A 17,684-nucleotide genomic window follows, 5' to 3' on the forward strand; every position below is an offset into this window, starting at 1 on the left:
TATTTCTAAACTATGATGCAAGTTCTAGGTTCTCTCAAGAACAAACAGCCTTTCAACATCTTCAGGTCATGTCCTGTCAGGATCTTAAAGTGAGTCACCTCTGACTGATCCAGAGGACAAAGTTAAAAATCACAAAACACCAGGTTATTGTCCAACATGATCATTTGGAAGTGCTGCATCCTATGATCCTGCTTCACTAGCTACATGACAAGGAGCAGCGCTCTGAAAGCTTATACTTCCAAATAAACCTGTTGGACTATAACCTGGTGTTGTGTGATTTTTAAACTTTGTCCATTCCAGTCAAACACCAACACTTTCACATCATGATCCAGAGGAGACAGGCCGTAGGTAACATTCTGCTCAGCCCAATGCATTATATACTTCCAGAAATAAAATTACAATACAGCAAGAAATAGTTCTCCAGAATGTGGTCGCATTAGTGCCCAAAACAATGTTCCTATTTTTGTATTAAATTCCAATCACAACAAATACAGCAAACTTAATTGGCCCTCTTGATAAACCAGCAAAAAGTATATACCTTAAACACTGCAATGTCCAAATATTTATGTTGGGAATAGCTGTGCTTGGCTTTCAGCATGCTACTCAGTGAGGCATAACAATTTGATTGTTAAGTATGCTGTAAGATATACCCTGACAGGTATTTTTTGTAAATTTTTAAAAAAAGGAAATTGTACTTATTGCTCAGATCTATAAAAATAATAAAATGCTCCAACATTCGCATCCAACAAATTCTAAACACAAATTTCACTAAGTTACAAACAGGGATGACAAGTTAACTTGTTTAAGAATCTCAAAAGAAAGTCAATCATGTGTGGAGCCCATACATCAGGTTTGTCGAACAGACAACCTGTCAGCCAAAATATGGCCCATCAAGGCGACATGTGCAGCCTGCGAGAACTTGTCTGAGTATACAAAACAGTAAGTATAGGATTAGAATTGAAAATAGCTATAGAGTTGCTCATCTAGTCATATGTTCAAAAAGCTGGCAAATGGGACTAGATCAGTTTAGAATTTCTGGTCGGCATGGAGAAGACAGGTCATCAAAAGTAAATATGGAAAAGAAACAGCTTGTGATTTAATGACCAGCAAACAATGGACAAAGTTTCCACAGGGTTCATTCTCTCTCTGCCTGTGGCTGAGTTCCTGCTAACAGCATAACTGCTGCACCTCTGAAGGAGCACAGGATGGCAGTACCAGATGGTAAAGTTGCAAGGAACAGCACTGGCAGCGAGTGCTTGTCCAGCTATTTGTGGCAGTGGGAGTGACAGAGTAGATTAAAAGCTCATGCCCTCAGCAAGAAATTGCCTAAGCGTTATGAGAGGTAGGAGTGCAGGTGCACATGTGCATGCATATAAGGGTGGGTGGGGAAGGTGAGCTGGTGAAGATGAATGAAGTGGATACAGAGGCAGCACAAGTGCATGACAGGAAAAGAGCAGTACAGCATCAAGACACTTCCTAAAATCAATGTAAAAATACACAGTAAATGAGAGAACATAATGCAGAGGGTTTATCTATCACTGTTATACCTTAAATGCAAAGGATTATTTTGTGTATCACATGACCTCCAAATCACAACTGGTCAGTCATCAACCATAGTCACAGTCAACGGGGCATTATTCATTGTTTAAAGTGATTAGATTACATGGCCACTGGAGCCCTTTCTCAAGTCCATTGTCCAAAGTGATTGAGTTTAACAGTATGGTCCCCAGCCATTTGAGAAATTAAATATTGTTTGCATGTCTGAGTAATTGAGAAGCTGATTAGTTCACACTCATAAGTTTACTGTTCTTGCTGGGCTAACATCCAGTTCTATTCTAATAGTTCTGTAAATCACAAAGGTAAAGGAATGTAAATCTTCAGTAGTCTTAAATATTGTTGGCAACTTTTTTAAACTTACCTTGGGGTTTGTCATCTCAATATTATGTTATGAGATAGTGTTATAGGCTACTTTTATTAACTCACTCACCAGATCGCTATATTCATTCATAACCCTTTACTAACCCGTTATTTATTATAACAGTTTCATTCATTCATTCATTCATAGAACCACAGTTTTGTAGTATAGTTTACTATCCAAATTTAAAACAACCCTTTCTAATCAAAGCAACCCGTTCAAACCCATTACTGCAATTTCATATCTTATCAACCCTGGCTACAAGCAGTGCTCACTTTTGATTAAGTGTAGTATACAGAACAAAACCACTCCCATCAAGTCTCCATAGAATTTTATAATATTAATCAGCCCTTACTAACCACCTCCTGGACCTGAATAGATTCCTCAATTAGTAAGCATTCGTTAAATACCTTTTACATGGGCCATTATCCCTTTAAGAAGGTTGAAAATCACATAACACCAAGTTATAGTCCAATAGGTTTCTTTGGAAGCACTAGATTTCGAGGCGCTGTTCTTTCATCATAAGGCACAGAATTTGTTGCAAAAGATTACAGTGTCATGCAACTAAAATGATATATTGAACAAACCTAGATTGCTGTTAAGTCTTTCATCTTTTAGAATAGTTTGCAGGTTTCGGTTCATTAATATGTAAATCCCAGAACTACTTTTCAGTCACATTCTAGAGATAACTTAAGATTTTTTTTTTTAAAGTGACATCTCAGCTTAGACAATGCATTAAAGGTGTGAGGTTAGCATCTGTCTGTATCCCAATCTTGAGTCAGACCGGTTCTATTTCCAAAGTAGAGTTAATAAACTATTACAACATTTTCATTTGCAGAAACATTCTATCTAAAAGGCATACAATCTGCACTCAATCAATGCAGGCAGTCAATCCATGTAATATTGAGATAAGGAGAAATTTCTTCATCCATAGCCTGTGGAATTCACTGCCAGAAAGCGGTTGAGGCCAAAACATTGAATATTTTCAAGAAAGAAGTAGCTTTAGTCATTAGGGTTAAAAGGATCAAAGAGACTGGGGTGAAACTGGGAACAGGATACTGAGTTGGATAATCGGTCACAATCATTGAATGGCGGAGCAAGTTTGAAGGGCCTACTCATCTTATTATCTATGTTTCAATGTAACTTTAGAATGAAAGTTTCTAAGAATTAATTACTTTTCTACCTTTTGCGACTTGCTTTATTCATCCTTTATAACTGGAATGGTAATTTACCTCCATTTGCAGTTCTGGTATAAATAGGTAAATCCTTGGCAGCTCTTCTGAGAATTTCTTGCTGTGCTTCTGGCCTTTCTTCCCGATCATACTGTTCCTTATCAGCTTTGATCAATCTGAACTGCAAAACAAGTGGATATTACATTCAATTCTAAAGTTCATCACAACATTCTCCATCAGGATCCACTACAAGTACCACTTTGAATTATTCTATCATATCTCCATCTATAAAATTTTATAATCTGTGAACAAGCATGCTCACAGACTAGTGTTTTGAGACCTCACCATTTCCCTGTCCAATTCTACAAATACGACATGCTAATCTGATAGTGACAAGCAACTTCAACTTCACAGTTTCCTATAAATGTATAACATTTAATTTTCCAAGCAAAATTTATTGTTTCACATAGCCACAAACTTTCAGGCGCCCAAATCTCATTACGCTCATTCAATAAAGTACAGGTCCATTTAATACTTCAAGTATTTATTTGCTTTATTTTTTCATGAGCATTGCAAACATTGATCCAGATGTAGGTCATACAATCTTGGCAACTATTTGAGTCGAGAAGGGCTTATGCCCGAAACATCGATTCTCCTGTTCTTTGGATGCTGCCTGACCTGCTGCGCTTTTCCAGCAACACATTTTCAACTATTTGAGTCCACCAGCATCTACCAGTCCTTACCTTGATATTATCAATCTGTAAAGCTAAGTCTGAAGTGTGGAACATTGGCTAACTAATCAACACCATGTTCATTATATCACATTACATTTCCTTTCACCTCTGCCAGTGAAATATTGGGTCTTTTGTTCTTGCTATTTCATCATTGACAGATCGCCCTTTCCACCACTATACCTTGTCCTATGGCATGTTTTTCTGAAGTCCCTTGCTTACCTAAGATGTCTTCCCATTTTCAAATGTCTAAGTTGCTCTGTTCAACCTTAACTCGTTCTCTTTCTTTCTCCCTTGTTTGACATCAATTGTTTCTTCTCCAGTGCCAAACACATTCAAAGATGTGTCTTTGCTTAAGCAGAACATTGGGAATATTTGTAACATAAACTGCATTCACATTTCAGTTAATTAATTTTTATTGATCGAATAATAATTTAAAGGAGTTTGCAAAGCAAATTTCAGGCAATGAATCAACAGTTGGGGTTTGCAATTCCAAGTACACTGACATCCACAAAAACTTTCAGCAAAAGACAATGATCAATGTCGCAAAGGACTGCTGGTGGGAAAGGGAAATTGTGTCCATTACAGATAATTATCTAAGGCAGAGAAGAAGCAAGTGACTTGTTTTAGTGGAGGCGAAAGTGAGGACTGCAGATGCTGGAGATCAGAGTCTAGATTAGAGTGATGCTGGAAAAGCACAGCAGATCAGGTAGCATCCGAGGAGCAGGAAGATCGACGTTTCGGGCAAGAGCCCTTCATCAGGAATAAGGCTGGGAGCCTCCGGAGTGAAGAGATAAATGGGAGGGGGGTGAGGCTGAGAGAAGGTAGTTAAGAGTGCAATAGGTGGATGGAGGTGAGGATAAAGATGATAGGTCGGAGAGGAGGGTGGAGCAAATAGGTGGAAAGGAAGATTGGCAGGTTGGACAGGTCATGAGGATGGTGCTGAGCTGCAAGGTTGGAACTGGGAGAAATGAGGAAACTGGTGAAGTCCACATTGATGCCCTGGGGTTGAAGTGCTTCGAGGCGGAAAATGAGGCGTTCTTCCTCCAGGCGTCGGGTGGTGAGGGAGTGGCGATGGAGGTGGCCCAGGACCTGCATGTCCTCGGAAGAGTGGGAGGAGTTGAAACGTTCGGCCACAGGGCAGGATGGGGTGGGGTGGGGGGTGTTTGATTGGTGCGTGTGTCCCAGAGGTGTTCCCTAAAGCGCTCTGCAAGAAGACGCCCAGTCTCTCCAAAGTAAAGAGGACTGCATCTGGAGCAATGGATACAATAAATGACATTTGTGGAAGTGCAGGTGAAACTTTGATGGATGTGGAAGACCCCTTTGAGGCCTTGGATGGAGGTGAGGGGGGAGTTTTGGGCGCAGGTTTTGAAATTCCTGTGGTGGCAGGGGAAGGTGCCAGGAGAGGGTGGCCTGAAGGAATTTTACAACTTTTACAGCAACTTTCAATGTTATTTTTCTGCTGCTAGTCCACTAAATGCCATAGTATTGAATTCAATTTCAAAGTTTGGCAAGGTGAGACTTGGACTTATGAGCTATATATTGCAATTTGCCATATTGCAAGCAATCTTGCAAAGTTATTCATGTTTTTACGATGTACATATATTTTATTCAAATTTCAGTGGCACCATCAACTCCCCTCTTGTATTACTAGAATGAAATCTAGTCTGCATTCATTTAAAGAGGAGACAATCAGGCTCCAAGATCCACAGGAAGGTGGGAAGAGAGTGAGTGTGTGGGGAAAAATGTGGGACAAGTCCAGAGATATGGATGTTTGAATTTAATATAATGACGTGATGTATTTTGTTATGCCAATTTCCCACAAATTGAAAAGTTCAGTTGAAAACCTAGGATACAGCAACACGAAATGCTCAGTTCCCCATAATCTCCATCATTATTATTTGAATATAATCCCACAACCAGTACATCTTTCCTCAGATACAGTGCCCAGAACTGTTCACAATATTCCAAATATGGTGAGACCAGAGTCTCCTACAGCCTCAGCACCTCACCCCTGCTCTTGTATTATAGATCTCTCAAAATGAATACTAACATTACATTTGCCTTCCTAACTGCCAAGTGAACCTGCATGTTAACCATGAATCAAGAACTAGGACTTCTAAATTCCTTTGCATTTGAGACTTCTGAAGTATTTTCCCATTTAGAAAATAGCCTACACTACTATTCTTCCTTCTAAAGTGCATTACCTCATACTTTCCCACATTGTATTCCATCTGCCACTTCTTTGCTCACTCTCCTAGCCTGTCCAAGTCCTTTTGCAGCCATCCAGCTCGCTCAACACTAATTGTCCCTCCATTTATCGTTGTGCCATCTGAAAACTTAGTAACAAAATCCTCAGGTTCTTTACCCAGAGTGTTAAGAGTTGTGGTCCCAACAATGACACCTGCGGAACTCCATTAGTCACTGGCTCGCCATCCAGAAAAGACCCCTTTATTCCCTTTCTGCCCTCTGCCAGTCAACCAACCCTCTATCCATGCCCTTAACACCAGGCCTTATCTCATTTAATCAGCCTTTTCTGCAGCACTTGTCAAAGGCCTTCTCAAAATCCAAATACATCATGTCCACTGACTCTCCTTTGTCTAACTTGCTCATTAGTTCCTCAAAGAATTCTTCAGGCATAACGTCCCTCCTGTGTTGATTCAGCCCTAACTTATTTCCAAATACTCCACAAGCTCTTCCTTATTAATGAACTTTAAAATCTTACCAACCCTCAAAGTTAGACTAACCAAATTATAAATTCCTGTCTTTTGCCTCCCTCCTTTCTCAAACAAGGGTATTATTTTAGCCATTTTCCAATCACCTGGGACCCTCCCTGACTCCAGTGATACCTAAAAGATCACTACCGATGTCTCCACAATCTCTTCGGCTCTCCTTCAGAACCCTGACATGCAGTCCATCAGGTCAGGGTGATTTATCCACCTTCATCGTGGAACAGGTTTCAGTTTGGAAATCCAATTTTCAGGTTAGGAAAGGAGTAATGGAACTTGGATTATGGCAGGGACGAGAGAGATGACATTTGGCAGAAGGGAGGCCACAGATGTGCTTGAGAAACCAAGAATACTTCTGCTATCAAAAGCACATCTTCTGGAGACAGGAATTTCACCTCCATTTTGTTGTCAGTTTCCTAATCTCGAGGAAACAAGGCCAAATTTTAAAATCAATGTTATGTGCATTGAGACTAATAAAAGTTGACAAAACATCCTGCCTTTTAGGACATACATATGTATTCTTTTCAATTTGATAGATGGCCTGGGTTGAGGTAACATTTCATTTTTATTTTGAATAAAATCAATAATAGGAGCCCACTTTCTTGCATCCCAAAACCCCCCATGTAAACTAGGTTCCCAAGAAAGTTTTCCTATTGCAATCACATTATTCTTAAACGCTCAGAGTTCTAGCAGAAAATGGTCCATACACAATAGAATTCAGCTGCAGCTCACTAAGTAAATGAGACACAGACACAGCTTGTTTTTGCTGAAGAACTCAAACATAAAAACACTTCAATATCGAGATGTTATTCAACAGGGTACTGTAATCAAGAAACACAAAATTAACTATCATATATATTACTTCAGCTCCATGTTAAAAATTCTTCCCATCAAGACATAAAAAGGAAAACAGAATAAAGCACTTCAAAATTTCAGTTTCATAACTGAGTCAATATTTATCTAGTGCCTTTCATGATTACAGGACAACCCAAAGCATTTTACATTTACAATTTTATCAAATTGACAGTAGTAATGTCAGAGGACGAGTAATCCAGAAGCCCAGATAAAAGCTCTGAGATATGGGTTCAAATGCTGCTACAGCAACTAATAGAATATAGTTTATATGTTGGATTATTATAAACACACATTTGCTTCACTGAAATTAAAGCAAAATACTATCCATGCAGCAAAGTTCCAAATGTAGAGTTTAAAATATTAATTTTGTTTCTCTCTTTATATACGCTGCTACACCTGCTGAGCTTATTTAGAACTTTCTGTCTTTATGTCTGGTTCACTGACATTCTTTAGGAAGGAAATCTGCCATCCTTACCTGGTGTGACCCAGATTCACAGCAATGTGACTCTTAACTGCTCTCTGAACTGCTCTATTCGTCATGCAGCTCAAGGGCAACAAATTCTGGCCTTGGTGTTGATTCTTACGTCTCATTAAATATCATAAAAAGCTATGCAGAATTTCACTTTTTCTAAACTTCTAAATCTCCTCCAGTTCCAAATGAATCAAAACATACACTAGCAGACTGGAATAGCTGCTCAAGAGAGCACATATTTGGAATTTACATATTCTGGATTCCATCAACACGTCAAAATCCTTTTGAAGTTTTACATAGTCTGCCTCAGTTTTCACTTCTGCAAAAGTAATCGGTGCCTAGAACTCCTCAATCTGATTAACTATACTTCTTGCATTCACACACAGAGAACCCTGATTTTAGACTTCATTATCTTCTCACTTACTCTGACTCCACCTATTAACTTACTATTCTCTTTCAGCATTTTTCGGATCCTGCTATTACTTTCTAATATTCTCTTCTGGTTCCCACATTCATGTTCAGTTACTTTAAACTCTTCCCAACAGCAGAGAGAAAACACTCGCAAGTAATTCAGTTCCGAAGCAAATTGTTTGGGTCCTCCAGTTGCCACTGCACCCTGAACTGCGTCCAGGAATCTAAAGTGCTTCCTCCTGCACCATCTTTCCAGCCACACATTTACCCATCTTATTTTTCGTATTTCTCTTCTCATTTGCATGCAACATTGGGAATAATCAAGAGATGATCACGGCAGAGATCGCACTTGCTAATTTTTTCTGAATTAAAATTGCCAGACCACATCCCTTTCCTACCTATGTCATTAATACCAACGACTATTAGGATTGTATTATAGACCCCCTAATAGTCAGAGTGAAATTGAGAAACAAACTTGCAAGGAGATCTCAGCTATCTGTAAGAATAATATGGTGGTTATGGTAGGGGATTTTAACTTTCCAAACTTTGACTGGGACTGCCATAGTGCTAAGGGTTTAGATGGAGAGGAATTTGTTAAATGTGTACAAGACCATTTTCTGAGTCAGTATGTGGATGTATCTACTAAAGAAGGTGCAAAACTTGACCTACTGTTGGGAAATAAGGCAGGGCAGGTGACTGAGGTGTCAGTGGGAGAGTACTTTGGGGCCAGCAACCATAATTCTATTAGATTTAAAATAATTATGGAAAAGGATAGGCCAGATCTAAAAGTTGAAGTTCTAAATTGGAGAAAGGCCAATTTTGACGGTATTAGGCAAGAACATTCGAAAGCTGATAGGGGGCAGATGTGTGCACATAAACGGATGGCTGGAAAATGGGAAGCTTTCAGAAATGAGATAATGAGAATCCAGAGAAAGTATATTCCTGTTAGGATGAAAGGAAAGACTGGTAAGTATAGGGAATGCTGGATGACGAAAGAAATTGAGGGTTTGGTTAAGAAAAAGAAGGAAGCATATGTAAGGTGTAGAGAAGATAGATCGAGTGAATCCTTAGAAAAGTATAAAGGAAGTAGGAGTATACTTAAGAGGGAAATCAGGAGGGCAAAAAAGAGACATGGGATAGCTTTGGCAAATAGAATTGAGAAGAATCCAAAGATTTTTTACAAATACATTAAGGACAAAAGGGTAACGAGGGAGAGAATAGGGCCCCTCAAAGAACAGCAAGGCAGCCTTTGTGTGGAGCCGCAGAAAATGGGGGAGATACTAAACGAGTATTTTGCATCAGTATTGACTGTGGAAAAGGAGATGGAAGATATAGACTGTAGGGAAATAGATGGTGACATCTTGCAAAATGTCCATATTACATAGGAGGAAATGCTGGATGTTTTGAAACAGGTAAAAGGTGGATAAATCCCCAGGACCTGATCAGGTGTACCCTAGAACTCTGTGGGAAGCTAGAGAAGTGATTGCTGGGTGTCTTGCTGAGACATTTGTATCATCGCCAGTCACAGGTGAGGTGCAGGAAGACTGGAGGTTGGCTAACGTATTTAAGGAGGGTGGTAAGGACAGGCCTGGGAACTATAGACCAGTGAGCCTGACGTCGGGGGTGGGCAAGTTGTTGGAGGGAATCCTGAGGGACAGGATGTACATGTATTTGGAAAGGCAAGGACTGATTAGGGATAGTCAACATGGCTTTGTGCGTGGGAAATCATATCTCTCAAACTTGACTGAGTTTTTTGAGGAAGTAACAAAGAGGATTGATGAGGGCAGAGCAGTAGATGTGATCTGTGTGGACTTCAGCAAGGCGTTTGACAAGGTTCCCCGTGGGAGACTGATTAGCAAGGCTAGATCTCATCGAATACAGGGAGAACTAGCCATTTGGATACAGAACTGGCTCAAAGGTAGAAGACAGAAGGTGGTGGTGGTGGAGGGCTGTTTTTCAGACTGGAGGCCTGTGACCAGTGGAATGCCACAAGGATCGGTGCTGGGCCCTCTACTTTTTGTCATTTACATAAATGATTTGGATGCGAGCATAAGAGGTACAGTTAGTAAGTTTGCAGATGATACCAAAATTGGAGGTGCAGAGGACAGTGAAGAAGGTTACCTCAGATTACAACAGGATCTTGACCAAATGGGCCAATGGGCTGAGAAGTGGCACCTGGAGTTTAATTTGGATAAATGTGAGGATAAATTTTGGGAAAGCAAATCTTAGCAGAACCTATACACTTAATGGTAAGGTCCTCGGGAGTGATGCTGAACAAAGAGACCTTGGAGTGCAGGTTCACAGCTCCTTGAAAGTGGAGTCGCAGGTAGATAGGATAGTGAAGGCGGCGTTTGGTATGCTTTCCTTTATTGGTCAGAGTATTGAGTATAGTAGTTGGGAGGTCATGTTGCGGCTGTACAGGATATTAGTTAGGCCACTGTTCGAATATTGCGTGCCATTCTGGTCTCCTTCCTATTGGAAAGATGTTGTGAAACTTGAAAGGGTTCAGAAAAGATTTACAAGGATGTTGCCAGGGTTGGAGGATTTGAACTAAAGGGAGAGGCTGAACAGGCTGGGTTGTTTTCCCTGGAGTGTCGGAGGCTGAGAGGTTTACAAAATTATGAGGAGCATGGATAGGGTAAATAGGCAAATCTTTTGCCTGGAATCTGGAACTAGATGGCATAGGTTTAGGGTGAGAGGGGAAGATATAAGAGAGACCTTCAGGGGAACTTTTTCACACAGAGGGTGATACGTGTGTGGAATGAGCTGCCAGAGTAAGTGGTGGAGGCTGGTTCACTTGCAATATTTAAAAGGCATTTGGATGGGTAAATGAATAGGAAGGGTTTGAAGGAATATGGGCCAGGTTCCGGCAGGTGGGACTAGATTGGGTTGGAATATCTGGTCGGCATGGACAGGTTGGACCAAAGTGTCTGTTTCCATGCTGTACATCTCTATCACTCTATGACTACTTCAAACAATATATTGTAATTGCGTCCGGTTTGATCCTTGGCTCTAACCAAATCCATTCAGTCCTTGACCCCATCAAAACTTCCTCTGTAATGCTAGAATGCTCTTGTTCGCCAAAGTATCACCCTCTCCCTATCATATATTTTCTCAGCCACAACCTTGGGTTGTCCATCCTCCCATAGAAGAATTTCCAGCAGGCATTCCATGACATCTCTGACCCTAGCACTAGACAGGAAACAAACCATTCTGTAGTCACACTGACAACTGCAGAACCATTTGTCTGTTGCCCTAACTAAAGAATCTGCTATCAATACTGCCCTTTTGCTCTTCTCTCTCCCTTCCAGTACAGATAAACCATCCAGGGTGCCATGGTTTGGCTGTTGCTGCACTCCTCTGAGGATCCATCATCATCACTGATATTTAGAACAGAAAAATTTTTGAACTTCTGTGACACATCTTGTGAATGAAAATCCAGGTTAATAAAGATGTTAGAATACAAAAGATGGGAGGTCCAGTAAAGAGCACTGGGATATTATTCCATCACAGATGCTTTTGTGAACATCAACAGGCATGCAACCTTGCAATACCAAAAATACCAGCAAATAGTATTTTAACTCTACTTCATCATCCCTTTTTCATGCATCCTTCACCACTACTACTATTTTGTCTATAATTTTCTTGGTAGATTACCTTGGTCACAATGGTCCAGATTTCAGTCAGTGGCGAAGCAAAGATACTTGCCGCTGACCTCAAAGAAAGCTGCCCACAAAGTTCTCTGTGGCATGGATTTCCCCCTTCAGATGTCCAACAGTGATATCACCAAGTAGGCCAAGCAGCCAATCCCATTGAATAATTCTTACAGATAGCAAACCAGGAAATGAAAACCACTGATCTTCCTATACAAATTAATAATTTTACATTAGAATCTTAAATAAAATTATGTGCCTATCCTAAACTTTATGACAGATGAAATATCAAACTTTAAAAAATATAAAATTTGTTTTAATCATGAGTGAAACTTAAACCAAAAATCTATATATTTTTCAGCATGGGAAGCTTGCTTAGCAACGATTTTGACTCCATGAAAAACTGAGTCATGTTTAATTTAAAAGGGCTAACATTTTCAAGGATTTTCACAGTGAGACTAACAGCATAGACGTGGAAGTTCAAATCAGTAAAGGTAATCGAGAAGTCTCAGACATAGGAACTTCAACAGCTGTGGTGGAGCAGGAAATTACTGACCACAACTTCTAGAATCTATGTTAACCGCATATATGTAAAGCCGGGTCTGCTGTTCATTTCGCAGTTCAAATTATGGCAAGAACTGTATTTCATTATTACCACAACAAATGTCAAGACCATTACCATGGTTGCTTTCTCATCTTCAGGGCTACCTAATGTGTACATTGCACTACATAAACACATATATTCAGCCTGTGACCTCCTATAAAACTGAAGCATCAAATCAAGCATTCTATCTATTTGTAGCAATTGTTTTGTGGGTAAAAATAGATATATCAATCTTTGGACAAAATGGATTAATGGATAGTAGAACAAGGTTGAACAGGGGAATTTCAGTAAGGTCTAACTTAAAAAGATGTAAATATGGATGTAGGTATGCTTGCTGAGCTGGAAGGTTAATTTTCAGAAGTTTCATCACCATACTAGGTAACATTTTCAGTGAGCCTCCGGACAAAGCACTGCTGATGATTCCTGCTTTCTATTTATATGTTTGGGTTTCTTTGGGTTGGTGATGTTATTGTCTGTTCCTTTTCTCAGGGGGTGGTAAATGGTGTCCAAGGCAATGTGCTTGTTGATAGAGTTCCATTTGGAATGCCATGCTTCTAGGAATTCTCATTTACCACCATATGACCCCATTTACCACCCCCTGAGAAAAAGAACAGGAAATGACAGAGGAAATGACATCACCACAGGAAATGACATCGCCAGCCCAAAGAGACCCAAATAAATAGAAAGCAGGAATAATCAGCAGTGCTTCGTCTGGAGGCTCACTGACGATTTACTTAATATGGTGATGAAACATCTGAAAATGAACCTTCCAGCTCAGCGAGCAAATCTACATCCAAAACTTCAACCTGAGCTACAAATCTTCTCAAAATCCACTAATATGTAAATATATTTCACTTTCCTTCCCTTACTTCTCAACCATTATTTTTAAACTCAAAATGCAGAAATTTAATTTATACTGCAAAATAGTGTTCTTTTCTCCCTCTTTATCTGGCTTCTCCCTCTTTATCCGGGTTTTCTATTACACTGCCCTCCACCTCTATTATGTCAGCTTATTGGCTGCATCACTATAAAATCTCCTGATTATTCTCTCTCAGGTTGTCATGAACACGTGCCATGGTACCCAGCTTCCATTAATGTGACCACCACTGTGATGAGCACTAAAAATATTTTCATGCTTCTATGACTTTATAAGACACCAAATACAACTATTAAAAATTACCGACTTTTTTTTAAACAATGCCTATATTTTAGGCCAAAGTTTATTTCCAATTAGCAATTAATAGAAATGCAGGACAGAAATGAAGCATTATAAACACAAGATTAAATTATATAAAACAAGATTAAATATAGTGCATTCAAAATATGAGTTAATATACACCCACTGCAATTTTTCTGTAGCTCACTGCTTAATCATATAAACTTTTGTCAAATAATTCAATACTATCATTCTAATCTTAGAATACTAGAGTGTAGTAAAATGTGTTTTAGTGAAAACTACACTACAGTTGGGATATGGATTCCAATGCCACCTTTCCTTTGATAACTTGCTAATTTCAAAGCATCAGGAATTGCTTGCAAAGACAGGTGGATCCTCACTGCTCTGGAAGCAGAAGAATCATGAGTCACCAAGAACCAATTTTGTGCATAAATTAACAGATGGTTCAAAAACAGCAGAATCTTGAAAGGTGCTCCCTTCCCATCTGCTCAGTTAAGGAGATGAGACAGCATAAGAAATTGCAAACAGGAAAGAAACAAAACTAGAAGTAACTCAAAAGTTTATTTTCATTATGTTCAGCTTTCTACAATTCTGTATGGTATTACATGGAATTATATAACAAAGTTACATGAGTTAGTTTTACATTGCAACAGTTCATAAACTGGACTGAAATGACTGGCAAAAAGCCAGGAAACTGAATGGATCTTAATGCATGATGTCACAGGAAGATTCATTTTTCAATTTTGCAAGAAGTGCTCAGTTAGCAACAGCAGTTACTGCACAGGTACTAAAAATAGTCAAAAGGGATTCATGGAACATTGACTTTTATCTGAAGGCTTTGGAATTCAAAGGGGACAAAGAAAGCTCATGCTTCAGTTAGAGAATCTCATCACACTCCATTTGGAGTGCAGCATTCAGTTTTGGGCACACTTCAGGGATGATATTTTCTGCTTCAGAGTAGTGGTGCAGATTCACTAGAATGACACCAGTGGCAGAAGTGAAATTATCAGGACAGGTTGTCTAAACAGCTAATGAGCTTTGTGGTGCATTGGTTTTAGACAATTAAAAGGCAACCATACTTTCTGGTTGTACATTCAATTTCTTCATAGCGCTGACTAAAAATATTTCATCATTTGGTGGGCAGGGGGGTGTGATTGGGAGGGATCACCTCAGATCTTTTTTTAGCAACCTATTAATTTTCCCCAATTTACTTATCACCAAGCTTCAATTCTGAACTTCTCTATCATAGCTCATGCTATTTCTAATCCTTATTCAGAACTTCAGCTTCTTCTCCCTCAGATTTACTCTACTGAATATCTTATACACTTTCCATGGCCTTAATATTCCTCTTAAAGTAACACAATATAAGCATATTAACTCCAAGTGTTAACAGCCTACAGAATAGGGGAAATCTTACGTGCTCTCAGCAGTCTGGATGACCACATCTGCAGGAGATGTCACTGTTTTTTTTCCAATTTGAACACTGGGATTTAGAGCTTAAACATCAGCTGGATGCATTGCAGTAGCATCCACAAGGCTAAGAGTTATGTGGAGAGCACTTCTTTAAACGTGGCAATCGTGAAGCCTAAAGAAAGCGAAGTCACACTAGTCAGAAGGAGGGAGGCAGGCAGATAGGAAAGCCAGAGTACATCGCACTCAAGAACAGACTTTGTATTGGTAAATGCTGAAAGTGCAGTATCCCTGGGAGTACAGCCAGAGCCCAGTTGCACTTGAAGTTATTCATTTTGGAAGGAAAAACAAGGTGACAGATTCCTACCTGATTGGCTGTAAATTGGGAGAGGGGAGTGTGCAGCAGGACCTGGGTGTCCTTATGCACCAGTCGCTGAATGTAAGCATACAGATGCAACAGGTGCTAAAGAAGGCAAATGGTATGTTGGCCTTCAATGCAAGAGGTTTGGAGTACAAGAGGAGGGATGTATTGTTGCAGTTAAACAGGGCCTTGGTGAGGCCACACCTAGAATATTGCGTGCAGTTTTGGTCTCCTTTTCGGAGGAAGGATTCTCTTGTTCTCGAGAGAGTGCAGCAAAGGTTTACCGGGCTGATTTCAGAGATGGCAGGACTGACATATGAGGAGCGATTGGCTAGGTTAGGATTGTGTTTGCTGGAGTTCAGATGAATGAGGGGGTCCCTCATAGAGACTGAAAAAATTCTAACTGGACCAGACAGAGTAGATGAAAGGAAGATGCACCGATGGTTGGTGTGTCCAGAACCAGGGGTCACAGTCTGAGCATTCTGGGTAGACCATTTAGGACGGAGATGAGGAGACATTTCTTCACCCAAAGAGTGGTGAACTTGTAGAATTCATTCCCACAGAAAGTAGTTGATGCCAAAACAGTGAGTGTATTCAAAAGGGTGGTAGTTACAGCAGTTGGGGCGAATGGGATCAAAGGTTATCGGGTTAGGCTATTGAGTTGGATGATCACCAATGATCATGATGAATGGCACAGCAAGCTCAAAGGGCCGAATGGCCGCCTCCTGCTCCTATCTTCTATATTTCTACATTGGTCAAGACAGGCATTTCTGCAGCTGCAGATGCAATTTGATTCCAGGATGGAATGTTGCTTTCCTGGGTCAGAGCCAAGGACGTCACTGGACAGCTAGACATTCTGAAGGAAGAGGGTGAACAGTCAGAGATCATAGTTTACACTGGAACCAATGACATAGGTAGAAGAAAGGATGAGGTCTTGCAACAAGAATTTAGGAAGTGTAGTAGACTAAAAAGCAGGACCTCAAAAGGTTTGGAATTTCTATATTACTTCTGTGTCACACTAGTGAGTATAGGAACAGGTAGATAGGACAAGTGAAGATTAACTGAAGATTTTGAGCAGGAAGTAGGGCTTTATACTCCTTGATCACTAGATTAATTTCTGAGGAAAACAAATATAATGGCTTGAACCTGAACTGGAATGAGATCGACATCATCGCAGGGGGTTTGGTTGACGGTAGTGGAATGTAAAGTGGAGCTACAGTAGCAAGCAATGCACAGAGAACTATAGAAGAACCACCAAATCAGTCGAGAAGGCTGATAATAGTCAAGTTAAGGCAGAAAAGAACTTGGTGAGGCTGGCTGGCATTTATTTAAATGCAAGGAATTTTGCAAGTAAGGTAGATGACTTGAGGATGCTGATCAACACATAGGGAGATGACATCATTATTTTCACAGAAACATGGCTGAGGGAGGGACAAAACTAGCAGCTCATTATTCTAGGGTATAGAAACTTAAAGCAAGAGGTTGTGAGGTAGAATGTAAAACAGTGTTGCAATATGGATCAAGGAGTCAATTACTGCAGTAAAGGAGGATGATACTTAGAAGGTTTCTCAAATGAGGCCATATGGGTAGAACTTAAAAACTAAAAAGGGGTAGTCACTTTGTTGGCACTACACTATACACTGTCAAACCATCAGTGAGACACAGGAAAGCAGACATGTAGGCAAATCTCAGAAGTCTAAGTACAAAGGGTAATAAAAAAGTAAGGGATTTCAACTTTCATAATACAAACTGGGACAAGGTGTGAAAGGCTTAAAGAGAATGGAATTATCAAAATCTGTCCAGCAGAGCTTTTTATGTCAGCACATAAAGTCCTACAAGAGAGAGGGTGGTGTTGGGCCTAATTTTATGGAACAAAACTGAGCATTTTGGGGATAGCAAATATAGCTCAGAAAGATTTAATTATGGACAAGGACAAAGATACCAGAAATAAAGGTTCTGATCGGGGGAAGGTCTACTTAAAGTAAGGCAGAATCTGGTCAAAGTGGACTGGGAGGAGCTACTTACAGGAAAATCCATATCAGAGCAGTGAGGGTCATTCAAAAGGGTGATAAGTGAGAGTAAAAAGTTAATTGTGGGTTCAATAAGTCCAGACAATACATGAGATCAAAATGTCATACAGGATTTTTTAAAAGAAAATAAAGCAAGACTATGACAGATACTGGGAACTCAAAAG

At 39.9% G+C, this 17,684-nt stretch overlaps 1 protein-coding gene across 3 annotated transcripts in view; it reads right to left on the reverse strand.

Annotated features, from left to right (window-relative positions):
* LOC122550742 (palmitoyltransferase ZDHHC20-B) overlaps positions 1–17,684 on the reverse strand; it is a 141,716-nt gene that overhangs the window by 64,075 nt on the left and 59,957 nt on the right. For 2 of the 3 annotated variants that reach the window (XM_043691932.2, XM_043691931.2), the window contains exon 4: positions 3,148–3,268. The exons of the other annotated variant lie outside the window; for it this stretch is intronic. In XM_043691932.2, coding sequence (XP_043547867.1) covers positions 3,148–3,268 — 121 coding nt within the window. The remainder of the gene's footprint in view (positions 1–3,147; positions 3,269–17,684) is intronic. 3 annotated transcript variants of the gene reach the window in all.

Source organism: Chiloscyllium plagiosum, unplaced genomic scaffold (assembly GCF_037043375.1).
Source record: "Chiloscyllium plagiosum isolate Xiang-an unplaced genomic scaffold, Cpla_swu_hap1 HiC_scaffold_6, whole genome shotgun sequence".
NCBI classification, from domain to species: domain Eukaryota; kingdom Metazoa; phylum Chordata; class Chondrichthyes; order Orectolobiformes; family Hemiscylliidae; genus Chiloscyllium; species Chiloscyllium plagiosum.